Source organism: Chinchilla lanigera, unplaced genomic scaffold (genome assembly GCF_000276665.1).
Source record: "Chinchilla lanigera isolate Chin_1 unplaced genomic scaffold, ChiLan1.0 scaffold00021, whole genome shotgun sequence".
Lineage (NCBI taxonomy): Eukaryota > Metazoa > Chordata > Mammalia > Rodentia > Chinchillidae > Chinchilla > Chinchilla lanigera.
Window position 1 is genome coordinate 25107858 of NW_004955422.1, and position 12630 is coordinate 25120487.

At 47.9% G+C, this 12630-nt stretch overlaps 1 protein-coding gene and 1 long non-coding RNA gene across 11 annotated transcripts in view; one reads left to right on the forward strand and one right to left on the reverse strand.

Annotated features, from left to right (window-relative positions):
* LOC102022935 overlaps positions 1 to 339 on the forward strand; it is a 65711-nt gene extending 65372 nt beyond the window's left edge. For all 7 annotated transcript variants that reach the window (XR_001233921.1, XR_001233924.1, XR_001233922.1 and 4 more), the window contains one exon: positions 73 to 339. This is a non-coding gene — a long non-coding RNA (uncharacterized LOC102022935). The remainder of the gene's footprint in view (positions 1 to 72) is intronic.
* Dlgap4 (discs, large (Drosophila) homolog-associated protein 4) overlaps positions 1 to 12630 on the reverse strand; it is a 122325-nt gene that overhangs the window by 8944 nt on the left and 100751 nt on the right. For 3 of the 4 annotated variants that reach the window (XM_005384740.2, XM_005384743.2, XM_005384742.2), the window contains 3 exons: positions 10296 to 10657; positions 7507 to 7595; positions 6574 to 6986 (listed from right to left, as the gene is read on the reverse strand). In XM_005384740.2, the coding sequence (XP_005384797.1) occupies positions 6574 to 6986; positions 7507 to 7595; positions 10296 to 10657 (864 nt within the window). Of the gene's footprint in view, positions 1 to 6573; positions 6987 to 7506; positions 7596 to 7829; positions 7910 to 10295; positions 10658 to 12630 lie in introns of all 4 variants that reach the window. The other variant, XM_005384741.2, reaches the window with a different exon arrangement.

Below are 12630 nucleotides of genomic sequence, written 5' to 3' on the forward strand. Positions count from 1 at the left end.
CCGGGGGTGTGGCTGTGGAGACTATTCAGACCCCAGCCGCTTCCAGCGGTGCCTTTGCTCTCTGTTCTCTAGCTGCAGGACGCGAACGGCCTTCCTGCACTGTGCCCTTCTCTGCCATGACATCTCTGCCTCCCACAGACCTCAGTGATGGATGGACTGAAATCTCCAAAACCATGTGCAAAAATAATCCTTTTCTCCTCTAACATGTTCTTCCTGGGCATCTGGCAACAGTGATGAAATGTTTTCAAGAAGCCCATAGAGCTTCTGTCAGCTTCTCAGTGCCTCAGTCATTTTTATCCTAATTTTACTTTTTATTAATGTGTTCATAATTTTAAAAAATGTGTACCAGTCACCTTTCCTGTTGCTGCAACAAAGTAACTGACACCAGCAACTATCAGGTATTAAGGAAGAGCAGCTTATTTGTGCCGTTGGCTTCAAAGGCTTCAGTCCCTGGTTCCCTGGCTCCAGGGCAGAAACACTAAGACCATGGGCATGGCGGAGCAGAGACCTCACTTCAGGGCAGCTGGGAAGCAGAGCACCAGGGAAGAGCACTGGAGAGAAAAGGAACGGGGACCAGATGCAGTCCCCAAGGTCACACCCCTACATCTGAGCCAGATACGCTCACAAGTGTGATTTATTACTCTCAAACTGGTAAGATTAACCATCACAAAGAGGACGCACAAACAACAAAATAAAAGTAGATAAACTAGATGTTGTGGCATAATTTACAAGACCCTGTCTCAATATAAAAAAGAAAGTGAGCAGAGTGTGGTGGCTCACGCCTATAATCCCAGTGTGTAGGAGACAGAGGCTGGAGGATTGCCACAATTTTGAGGCCAGCCTGAATTACATAGTGAGACCCTGTCTCAAAAAAAAAGGCCGGGTGTGGTGGCACACACCTGTAATCCCAGCACTTGGGAGGCTGAGGCAGGAGCATCACTTTGAGTTTGAGGCCAGCCTGGGTACAAAGTGAGCTCAAGGCCACCCTGAACTGCATAGCGAGACCCTGTCTCAAAACAAGACGAAAAAAGTTATGTGAAGGTAATCCACAGAGTATTTCCAGAATACATAAAAGAGTCATACAACTCAATAAAAAGACAAATGACCCAATTTTATTTATTTATCTTTGGTCCCGGGAATCGAACTCATGACCTCAGGCTTGCCAGGCAAGCGCTTATGCCACTGAGCTATATCCCCGGCCCCTGACCCAATTTTAAAATAAGCAAAGAACTTGGCTATTTCTCTAAAGATAACAAATGACCATAACACACACAAAGGTATGCTCATTGTCACTAGGGAAAGGCAAATCAGACTATTTCCTTTCTTATTAAGATATCTACAGTTTTTTAAAAGAAAGTGTTAGGGTGTGGAGAAATGGGAACTTTTCCTGCCTTGCTAGTGGAAATGTAAAATGTTGCAGGTGCTGTGGAAAACAGCAGTTTGGAAACTTCTCAAATAATTATCCTATGTGTCAACAATTCTCCTAGATGTTTATCCAAAAGAACTGAAAACTGGCTTATATATTTGTCTTTTTTGTTGTTGTTGTTGTTTTTGGTTTTTCTCCGGTACCGGGAACTAAACTCACGACCTTGCGCTTGCCAGGCAGGCGCTTTGCCGCTGAGCTAAATCCCCAGCCCCTTGGCTTATATATTTGTATGTCAACATGCATAGCAGCATTCTTCTCAGTAGACAAAAGGCTGAAACGACCTGTCATGGCTTGTGTCTAGATGTCCACTCAAAGCCTCATGCAAAGCTGGGCTTGGTGGTGCATGCCTGTAATCCCAGCACTTGGGAGGCTGAGGCAGGAGCATCATTTAGACTTTGAGACCAGCCTGGGCTACAAGTGAGCTCAAGGCTAGCCTGAACTGCATGGCAAGACCTTGTCTCAAAAAGACAAACAACAAAACAAAACCCCAAAAAAGCCTCATGCAGTCATAGATGGGGCTTTTTTAGAGGTGGCTGAATCTAGAGTTTGTGATTGATTCATGATGCAATGCTAGGATTAAGGGTGGGTAATTACTAAGTCCAATGATTGGTTTGGCATTGCCCTAATCCTGGTAGACTGGATACATATAAGGGACAGAAGGAGGCTTGTCTGGTCTCTTGCTTGTTTTGCTATCTTCTGCCTGCCATGAACTGTTTCTTCTCCGCAATGTCAGTCTGCCATGCTACCCTGACTTGGAGCTAGCCAGTTACGGACTGAAACCTCTACAAACTGAGGTAAATAAACTTTCCTTCTTTAACTTTGGGTGTTGGGTATTTTGTCTCAGCAGTAAGAGAAAAGTAACTCAAACAGAAAGGACAAACCCAGAGGTTCATTAGTAGACACATGAATGAGTAGGAAAAAAATAGCATAATATATGACTATTATTCAGCCATAAAAATGAAGTTCTGATATATGCTACAAAATGCATGAACTTTGAAAACATGACAAACTAAAGAGACTAATATTGTAAACCTCTCAATTTATGAACTTTCTAGACCTAGCAAATTCATGGAGAGAGACAGTTAGAGGTTATTAGGGCTGGGTAGAGGGTAATGGAGAGTTACTGCTTATGTTTGGGATGATAAAACTGTTTTGGAAACAGCTGAGTGTGATGACACACATGCCTGTAATCTCAATACTCTGGCTATATGAAGCAGAAGATCTAAGTTAGAGCTCAGTCTAGGCAACTTGGTGACTTAGTGAAACCTTGTCTCAAAATTAAAAACAAAAAATTTCAGAAGGGCAGAGGGCCTAGCTCGATGCAAAGGCCCTGAGTTGAATCTCCATATCCTAATGCAAAAAAAGAAGAAAAGAAAAAGTTTTGATAGGCAACACTGAATGTAATTCAACAGGTTTAAAAAATGGTTAAAGGCTGGGCGTAGTGTCACACACCTATAAACCTGTAATTCCAGCACTCGGAAGGCTGAGGCAGGAGGATTGCTGAGTTAAGCCTAGGCTACAAAGTGAGTTCAAGACCAGCCTGAACTGCATAGTGAGACCCTGTCTTAAAAAAGACAAAAAAAAAAAAAAAAAAGATTAAGGGCTGGGGATGTAGTTCAGTGATGAGAGTGTTTGTCTGTAATCCCAGCACTCAGGAGGCTGAGGCAGGAGGATCGTTGTGAGTTTGAGACTAGCCTGGGCTACAAAGAGAGCTCAAAGCCAGCCTGAACTGCATAGCGAGACCCTGTCTCAAAAAGACCAAAACAAAACAAAAAACTATGACCCAGCTATTTCATTTCACTCTTAGATACACACTAAAAAGAACTGAGAACAGGTATGCAAACAAAAAAGTCCTGTGGATTAAAGCTCATGGCAACATGATTCAAAGTAGCTTTTAGGGTGGTAGTCTGAGACTGGGTCTTATTATGTAGTCCAGGCTGGCCTTGAACCCACTATGTAGCTACAGGTTGTCCTTAAACCCATAATCCTCTTGTATCAGCCTCCCAAATGCTGGGATTACAGGCATGCACTATCATGCCTGGTCATAATAGCTTTTATACTGTTATAGAAGAGTTCCTGTCTTGATGCTTAAGCAATTATTTAATCTTTGATGCACCAGTATAATTTGTATTTTTATTGTTCTGTATTATTTCTACACAATGAGATTTTGCAAACTCTGAAGTTTTATTTATTCATTTTTGTATTTTTGAGACAAGGTTTTGCTATGCAGTTCAGGCTGGCCTTGAACTCACTATTTAGCCCAGGCTGGCCTCAAACTCGCAGTGAACCTCCTGTCTCAGCCTCCTGAGTGCTGGGATTATAGGCGTGCATGGCTTTCAATTTCTTTATGGAACTAAATTATAAAATTACACTTCTATGGAACTACTAGGCTTACAAGAAAAGCAGCAGTCTCTGCTCCATCCCTTCACACCTGTGAGTCAAAGCCTCACTTTAAATATTAATGAAAAGCCAGGTGTGGTGGCACAGGCTCTAGTCCAAGTACTTGTAAGGCTGAGGCAGGAGGATCAGGAGTTTGAGGGCAGCTGGGGCTACACAGTGAGTTCCAGGCTAGATTAAACTACATGGTGAGACCTGTTTCAGTTAAAAAAAAGAGTAAAAAAGGAAGGAAGGGATGAAGGGAGGTGGGAGGGAGGAAGTGAAGGAGGGAAAGAAAAAAAATAACCAAAGGTCACTGGACATTCCAGAAAAGCCTCCATTTCCAAAAGATAAATTCAAAAAGGAACCTAAAGAAAGAGAGATAATCAATTCCTAGTACCAAAAAAAAGTCAATACAGGGATATAAGAAATAGTACATGTGTGGTACATGTGTGTGTGTCTCAGAGAGATAAAAAATACTGTACATAAGGATATAAACAAAGTCAAGAAAACCCCCAATTTCAATAGATTTGTTCAACAAGATGTAAAAAAAATCTGGGGCTAGAGATATAGCTCAGTGGCACAAGCACCTGCCTAGCAAGTACAAGGTCCTGAGTTCAATTCCCAATACCAAAAAAACAAAGATATAAAAAAATTTAGTAGTACATACAAAGATGCAAAACATTACTAATCACCATGGAAATGCAAATCAAAACTACAACGGGATACCACTTCATATGGCTGTAAGAAAAAGGTTCCAGGGAATCAGAACTCTCACACACTGCCATTGGGAATGTTAAATGGTGCAGCTGTTTTGGAAGACAGTTCAGTTTCTCAAAAAGTTAAACACCGAAGTACCCTATACATAGCGTGACCTTATTTTAAAAACAAACAATCTGGGAAACAAATTGTTATAAAAGTGAGGTAACGATTTGTTCTAAGAAAAAAAAGTATTAAAAAAGAAAATAAAATCTTAATATACTGTTATGCTCTACATTAAACAGTATTTACATACTTAAAAGTAAACTGAGTTATTTATCCAAAACCCATGAGGTCATATGTGGAAGTGGGATGGGGCGGTGGAGGTCATGTGGTAGAGCTAAACACTCATCTATTTTTTTTTTTGTACCAGGAATTGAACTTAGGACCTTGAGCTTGCCAGGCCGGTACTGTGCTGCTGAGCTATATCCCCAGCCATTCATCTATTTTGTCAGGAAATCAAACATAATGACAATTTAGAGAGGAAACAGAAGGGGGCAGGAGGCTGGGTGTTTTCTGTCAGACACGTTTGGTGCTCTCTGATCCAGCCTCTAGTTTGATTTTTTAATATATTATTGTAAAATGTTATGAGGCACGTGGAGCAGCTCCTGAACTCCAGCGGGTGTGACATCAAAGCAGGGAACTGGCCTAGAAGACAATGGACACGGTGACTCCAAAGCACCCTCTGAATCATCAGTTGCATGTCTGTCCTACTGGACACTCTGAGGACCTGTCCTCTCTGAACCCTCTGTGGAGGAGAAGCCAACTGGCAAGAGGAGCTTTGGCAGAAGCTGTCAATGCAGCGTGATGGCCTGCACCTTTCCAGGGGCCTGCCTCTTTCTTTTTCTTGTTTCTCTTTTTTTTTTTCCTTTTCTCTTTGTAGTGCTGGGGATTGAGCCCAGGGCCTCCACATTCTAGGCAGGTGCTCTAAGGGTACTAAGCTACACAACCCCAGCTTTTTATTTTCTGAGATGAGTTGTTACAGTTTATATCTAGATGTCCTCCCAAAGCCTCATGTGCTCATACGTGGGGCTTTGGGGGGACTTGATCGTAGGGCACGATACACACTAGTGGATTAGTCCACTGATGAGTTTACAGCTAAATGTGAGGTGGGGAGGTGAAGCCTGGTCGGGGGAGGTGGGCCACTGGGGGCGTGGCCTGGAGAGTCTATCTCCTCCCTTCCTGCCACCGCACCATGAGCTCATTCTCCTCTGCCATGCTGCCCTGCCTTCAGACTATGAACTGAAACCACTACAGACTGTGAGCCAAAATAAACTTCTCCTTTAAGTTGTGGATGTTGGGTATTGTCTCAGCAATGAGAAAGTAACTAAGACACAAGGTCTAAATTGCGCAGGCTGTTCTCCAACACTGGGCTGCTTCCTGCCTCAGCCTCCTGAGTAGCTGGGATTATAGGCACATGTCACCACATGTGGACCTTAGTTCTTCCTAAACTAATTTTAGGGGAAGTTTTGGAAATAGGCACTGTATAGCTAGAAGCATAATGGGGAAAGCAGATAACTTATATCTCACTCATATATAGATCCTCAAGCCCTGTAGAGGGCTAGGCAGATCCTGGTGCTTGGCACCCACTAACCACCTAACAAGGAGTTGCTGAAGGCTGAATGTACCACCTTTCTCTGTGTCCAGTATCCCAGCTGGCCCTTTATACTGATAACCACACTCAACCTGACCACATGCTTATGCGGTTTCAGGAGGAATTACGAAATGGAGGCTCAGAGTAATTTGACAAAGATCAAGTCACTAGTAAAGAAAAGCTGGGAACTGATCCAGGTGAGGTTGTGCCCACAGCCTTCACAACTAGCAGCTGCTATCTGGAAAGTGGTTGGTTAGTAGGTTGGTGGCTGGCAGAAAACAAAGAATGAAAGGTGAGCTCATAAAAACTGGCCCAACAGCACAGTCCCTACCCACTCAGAGGCTGGCTGGCCCAAAGCTGGAGACCAGCCAGGTAGCCCTGTCCCTTCGCCCCAGGGCATCATCCTTGCAGCACTCACCTTCTTCAGAGAGGTTGTTCTCTTTGGTCTCCTTGTCCATCTGGCAGCACCAACCTTCCAGCCGCTCTGTTTCCGCCTGAAGTAGCTTCAAGAACCAGTAGCCATCTCGGCGGCAGGCCCCTGGCTGTGCCGGCTCTGCTGGGGAGCTGGCGGTCGTCTCAAGCCAGGGGTCAGGCGGGGGCAGTGAGGATGCCTCCAGGGCAGGGTCACTGTTGTCTCCATAGGAGAGGTTGCGCTTGATCTGGGCAATCTTGGGGGTCTGCCGGGGGCCAGCATCAATGCTGATGGAGTTGGGGTGTGTGGTACAATCCGGGAGACTCTTCTCAGATGACTTACAGCTTGAGTCATTAGCATCCTGGGTATCCGAGTCAGTGTCCCGTCGGGAGGACATACTGTGAGGAGGGACGCTGCTCCTGTGGGTGAGGGATGGATGGGGTAGGGACAGGAAGAAATGAATTACCAAGAGGGCCGGAGACCAGAGGCCACTTGACCCGGACACACAGGAGACAGAGAAACAGATGCATCATCTGCTCACCATGCGCCTGAAGCGGGTCCCACAGCCCCCGTCTCATTCTCTGCTCAGCCCTTGCCCCGTCCCACCTGCGCCCACACGCACACACACACAAGGACAAGGTCATAAGGTTGCCTGTTTACTGCAGTGGGGCCAGAAGACCACCAACATCAGGGTAGCTGGGGCTATGATCCCAGCCCAGCTTTGGCCCCCTGGGCTGACTGGTCTCACAGAGCAAGTGCTCGTTTGTCCACCCACCCGCCCCCTGCCCAGCCTCCCATGCCTGGGCCACCACCCGCATCCCAAACCCAGCTTGGTTATTAGAAATCCAGCAAGGAGAAGTGGGTTAGGGAGAGCAGGAGAGGTGAGAGCAGAGGGGGAGAGGAGAGGGGAGAAGCAGCCGCCACCTCTGTCCGACTTACCGCCAGTCGTCCTCTACCTGAACCCCGATGGACTGGAATTTGGTAGCGGGACTGGGCTCCTCTTTTGGCACTGGCTGAATGCAGTCAACCTTATTGAAGGACAACGACAGCGACGGCACGGAGACAAAGACAAAAATAAAAAACAAACACCACACTTGCTGCTGAAATTCACATTAGTGGGACGACGCAAACACATGTGGACAGACAGATACAAGGCATGCAGACAATGCACACGGGTCCGAAGCCGGACCAGGTTAAGCCGGGCACTGCTCATTCGCACGGAGGCGGGAGGGGTGTGGGTGGAGATGACTGGCTTTCCCTACTCTGAGGAGGGTGCCATCACATCGATCGCTTTGGGTCCGTTGTCCTCCGAGAGGTGGGAACCGTTCCTTCTAGTCCTCTCCTTTACACGCATCAGAGAGAAGAAAAAAAAAGGACGACGAAAGAGAAAGAACACACACACAAAGCCACAGCCGTTATCTAGTGCAGTTGAAGCTGGGGCTGTTTTGAGGCAAAGATCACTCCCCCAACCCTGAGGCTGAAGCCGGGAAGGGCAGGCTGGAGACGCTTGGACTGAGGCAAACCAGGGTCAGCGGCTCTGGGTTTGAGAACTGCTGCCACAGCAAGAGCCAGTGGAGTCCCTGGACACTGTGACAGGATGCCACCCTGGGCCTCGATCACACTTGGTTGAGGTGAGGCTACATTCAGCACTGGATAACCCTGGGGAGGGCCAGGGCCAACTCCACAGCTAATATTCACTCCACAAAGGGGAATGCCCTGGGGTACCCCCCGCAAAGGCAGCTGGCCATGGAACAGCCAGGCCAGTAATCCCATCATAGCTCAAGAATGAGGGAGAACCCACACCTGACCGAGGACTTGAGGCACCAAGAGGTAGGACGAGGGTTTAGGGAGCCTCAGAAAGAGACTGTCCAGTATCTTGGCAAGTTGGACAGATGCAAGGGCCAGAAGGGCTTTCCGGACCAGGGACGCAGCCTCGTTCCCCCTCAGCCCAGGGAGTGTAGCACCGCTGTACCTGCAAGGAGCTGCAGCGAGAATATAGATTAGGGGAAGCCAGAGAAAGGGATGCCCAGGATGGGCCTAAGAGCTACAGTCCTTATCCCTGTGTCAGTTCTGGATGGAAGGAATCAAGGCTGGTCCTTACTCTCTCTCAGGCCTTCTGGGAAGATGAGAGCATCTGGTTTGGCAAATGAGAGAGTGGGCTGCCCAACAAAGACCTGAGTGCCTGGGACCAAGGTCAGAGACTGGGCTGCTCCCCGTGTCCCTAGCAACCCTACCTGGAGAAGCTGTACAGGGTGAGGGCTGGACCCTTATGCAGAAGCCCACTGGAGGGAGTCAGATGGAGCCCCGCAAACAGACAGCCAACTTTCTTCCCGTATGTGCGCAGGGAATCCGACCTGGAGCTCCCTCTTGGGGGAAACAAGTCCAGGGACGTCCACGTAATTGCCCAGTGAGCCTTCTCTGTTCCATTCAGGGGGCCCTTTGTGTTCCAGCCCCTGCTGCACTTTAGTGCTCTGCCATCAGTTTGGCCATGTTCACTTGCTCAAGGGTGGCCACGGAATCTGGAGAGCACTGCAGCCCTGCAGCCCCACTGTATACTATCTGCTCCTCCTTGATCTACCCCAGGGCTGAGAAGGGCTCTGCCTCTCCAAGGCCTCTGCCCACTGTAGCTAGTCCGCCCTCACTGTCCTGAGTATGTTCTACTTGCTATTTCAGTTTACTTTTCCTCTAGGTAAAATGAGCCTTTTCACTCTGGATTTACAGCAACTTTTTTTTTTTTTTTTTACACCAGAACTGTACTGGGAACTGAAACCAGGGAATGCTAAGCTACATCTCAGCCCTTTTAAAATTTTGAGATAGAAAAAAAAAAAATTTTTTTTTTGAGATAGGGTGTCAATACCTTGCCTAGACTGCCCTTGAACTTGCAACCCTCCTGCCTCAGCCTCCTCTACAGCAACTTATAAAAACTACAAGGCAGGGCCAAGTTTGCCCTGCTCATCTACTGTAACAGAAGATAGACTACTGGTGTTTGATACATGCAGGGGGGTGCCTTGAAGCAGCAGAGGGGAAGCTGATGCCCCAGTCTGCTGAATGCTACTGATGTGCAGTGAGCTTGGCTTCTGAAAGGATCTGCTGGTCTGGGCCATGTGGCCCTGGGCAGCCCTTTGCCTGGAGCCTTTCCCATGGAGTGAGGCAGTGGGACTGGCATCACATATCTCAATTTGACATGAACCTGGTGCTTCCAGCTACCTACCTGTCCCCATGGCCTGAGAGGCCTTTAGGCAGATCTCCCTTGAACAACCCCTATGAAGGGCCCTGGATCCTGGGCCATTAGCCCAAAAGCATCTACGCTTCACGCTGCTCCCCCAGATAAGCAGCACTATGGCTTGCGTTCATATACAAGTTGACCTCGGATTAGAGAAATGTTAGGCCAGTCCCACCTTCCATAGGTCAGCTGGCAGGGAAAAGGGTAGAGTGGACAGACAGACAGTGGACAGCAAACAGTGGACAGGAGATGGCTGACTGAGTGTAACTACATTCACTGGGGCAACCCACCAGAGGAGCAGCAGTATATGCCGCAGCTGCAGACTCTGCAGCGTGGGAGTGGGGACACGGTAGGTGTGGCTATGGGTGGAATCTGGTTCAGCCACTTAGGATGTACCCCTCAAGAGACGCCTTGGCCCAGGTGACCTAGTGGTCCTCCACCAGATGTAATTACACACAGGCAGGTGCACAGAGTGGACCAAGGGCAGTGCAAAAGGGGTCCCTACTTGTATTCCTATTGATGACAGTTTCCTTTTGGGGATGGTCTCGGAGTGGGACTCAGAGCTGGTCAGCGTCCCTTGTTCACTTTTCAGAGCTGCATGTTTTGGGGGTGGCTCTGGAGCATCAGGGGCTGGGGCAACTCCACCCCGTGTCACACTAGGTGGTCGGGTACTGCTGTCCAGGCTGTCCGACGAGTTGCTCAGGCCTGACTGGCTTGTCACCTCGCTCTTGTGATCCTGGCTGTCCAGGTAGGTGTCCTGTGCAGATTCAGTACTGCTCTGAACTGTGACTGAGATGAACGGCTTTGATGTGGTGCGTGGAGGGACCGGCGGTGGGGTCTTCTTATACGCCACTAGACATGATGAACCTGTAGATGGGTGAGAAGACAGGGGAGAAGGTGAAGCCTCCAGCCTTCTTTACGCCCCCTTCAGGGCCGAGACCCTATCTCACCTGGCCTAGCTCTGGCCTTGGCCATTTCCTTAGTGAGGACTTGCAGAGCAAGACAATGAGGGTCCGACACAGCAGCAAGCAAGGCAGACACACACAGGTCTCCACTCTACTCACCCTCACACAAGGCCAAGTCAAGTGGGGGATGCAGCATTACCCAAAGACACCTTCCGTCTCAAGTCACACACAATGGTTTTGTCCAGTCAGGACAGGGGCCAGACAGCCAGCTGCATGGTGCCACAAGGCTGAGGCAGAGCCTGATCCAAGTCCAAAGAAAGGTGGTAATGACAGAGCTGTGCTCAGGACAGCTAAGGAACGGTTAACCTTGCTTTCCTCAAAGTCACTGAGAAACCTGCTGCTCCTTCAATCCTTTCTTCTCCACCTTCCCTCCCACTCCCTCTGCATGGATACCCCTCCCCATGTGATCCAAGACAAACACATCATCAAGGGACGGGTTAACCACACCCTATCTTGCCCCTCTCACCCCATCTCTCTCCTCCCTTGAAAACCCTACACTAGTCTGTTGCCCCCATGATCATATCATGCCTGGTTGGACTCCTTGTTCTCCACGGAGATTCAGAAAACCAGGAACTCCCAGGGGGTGTTGTCTGAGTCATCTCTGAACTGCATTAGTAGGCCAGCCTGGTGCTCAGCAGGGCACAGGACACCAGAGGCTGGCTGCTTGCTTCCTAGATGCAGTCTGAAATAGAAGGTGCTTTTCTGGCCATGCAGTATCTGTAAGGGTAGGGCCTGACCAGTAGTAGACTTTCCCAACAATTTAACTACCCGCGCTCTCTTCCTGGGTGTCTGAAACAAGGTCCTGCCCTGGTCCAGGGAGTCAGATGAGATCTGCCTCTAAGGGCTACCAGTCATGCAGATGGTGAGGTACAATGGCAACCCACAAAACAAGGCCCCTTGCCACAGGGGCCACACACAAAGGACAGCAGAATCCCTCTCCCTGACACTATGAGCTATCACAATACAAGCCTATCAGAATGGCTATAGGGATGTGACAATATCAAGTGCTACTGAAGAGTCTGAATGATACAACCACCCTGGAAAATGGATTGATGTTTTCTTATAAAATCAAACATGTAAATTCACCATACAACCTAGCACTTGCACTCTTGGGCACTTGTCCCACAGAAATTACATGAATGTTCAGGGAAGCTTTATTTGTAATAGCAGACAAATGGAAACAACCTAGATGTCCTTCAGTGAGTTAAATGAATTGTGGTACATCCATGGCATGGACTACTCTTCAGCAAAAAGAAGGAATGGACAATGGATATAAGCAACAACTTAGATGACTCCTGAGCACATTACGTTGAGAGAACAAAAAGCAATCCCAAAGAGTATATATTGTCTGGTTCTACTTTTGTAATGTTCTTGAAGTGAACTAATCTTTGGGATGGAGAATGGATTAGTAGTTGCCAGGGATGGGGTGGGGCACGTGGGGGAAAGAGTAGTAATATGGGCAAGAGGGAAGTAGGTGTGGTTATAAAATGCTAACAAGAGGGGCCTAGTATGTGGCAATGGAATACGTCAGCATCTTGATGTGGAGGTTGTTATAAGAATCTACACATGTGACAAAATTGCATAGAAAATATGTTCAGGTGAGTCTGAGTGAAACTGAGAAAATCTGAAGATGACAGGTGGATTCTGTGTATGACAGTGTTCTGGATGTCATGTCACGCTACAGTTTTGCAAGATTTTATCAGCAAGAGAAACTAGGTAAAAGGTAATACTACAAGCTGCTGGGCACGGTGGCACATGCCTGTAATCCCAGCACTCGGGATTACAGTGCTGGGAGACAGGAAGATCGCTGAGAGTTCGAGACCAGCCTGGACTACAAAGTGAGCTCAAGGCCAGCCTGAACTGCATAGTGAGACC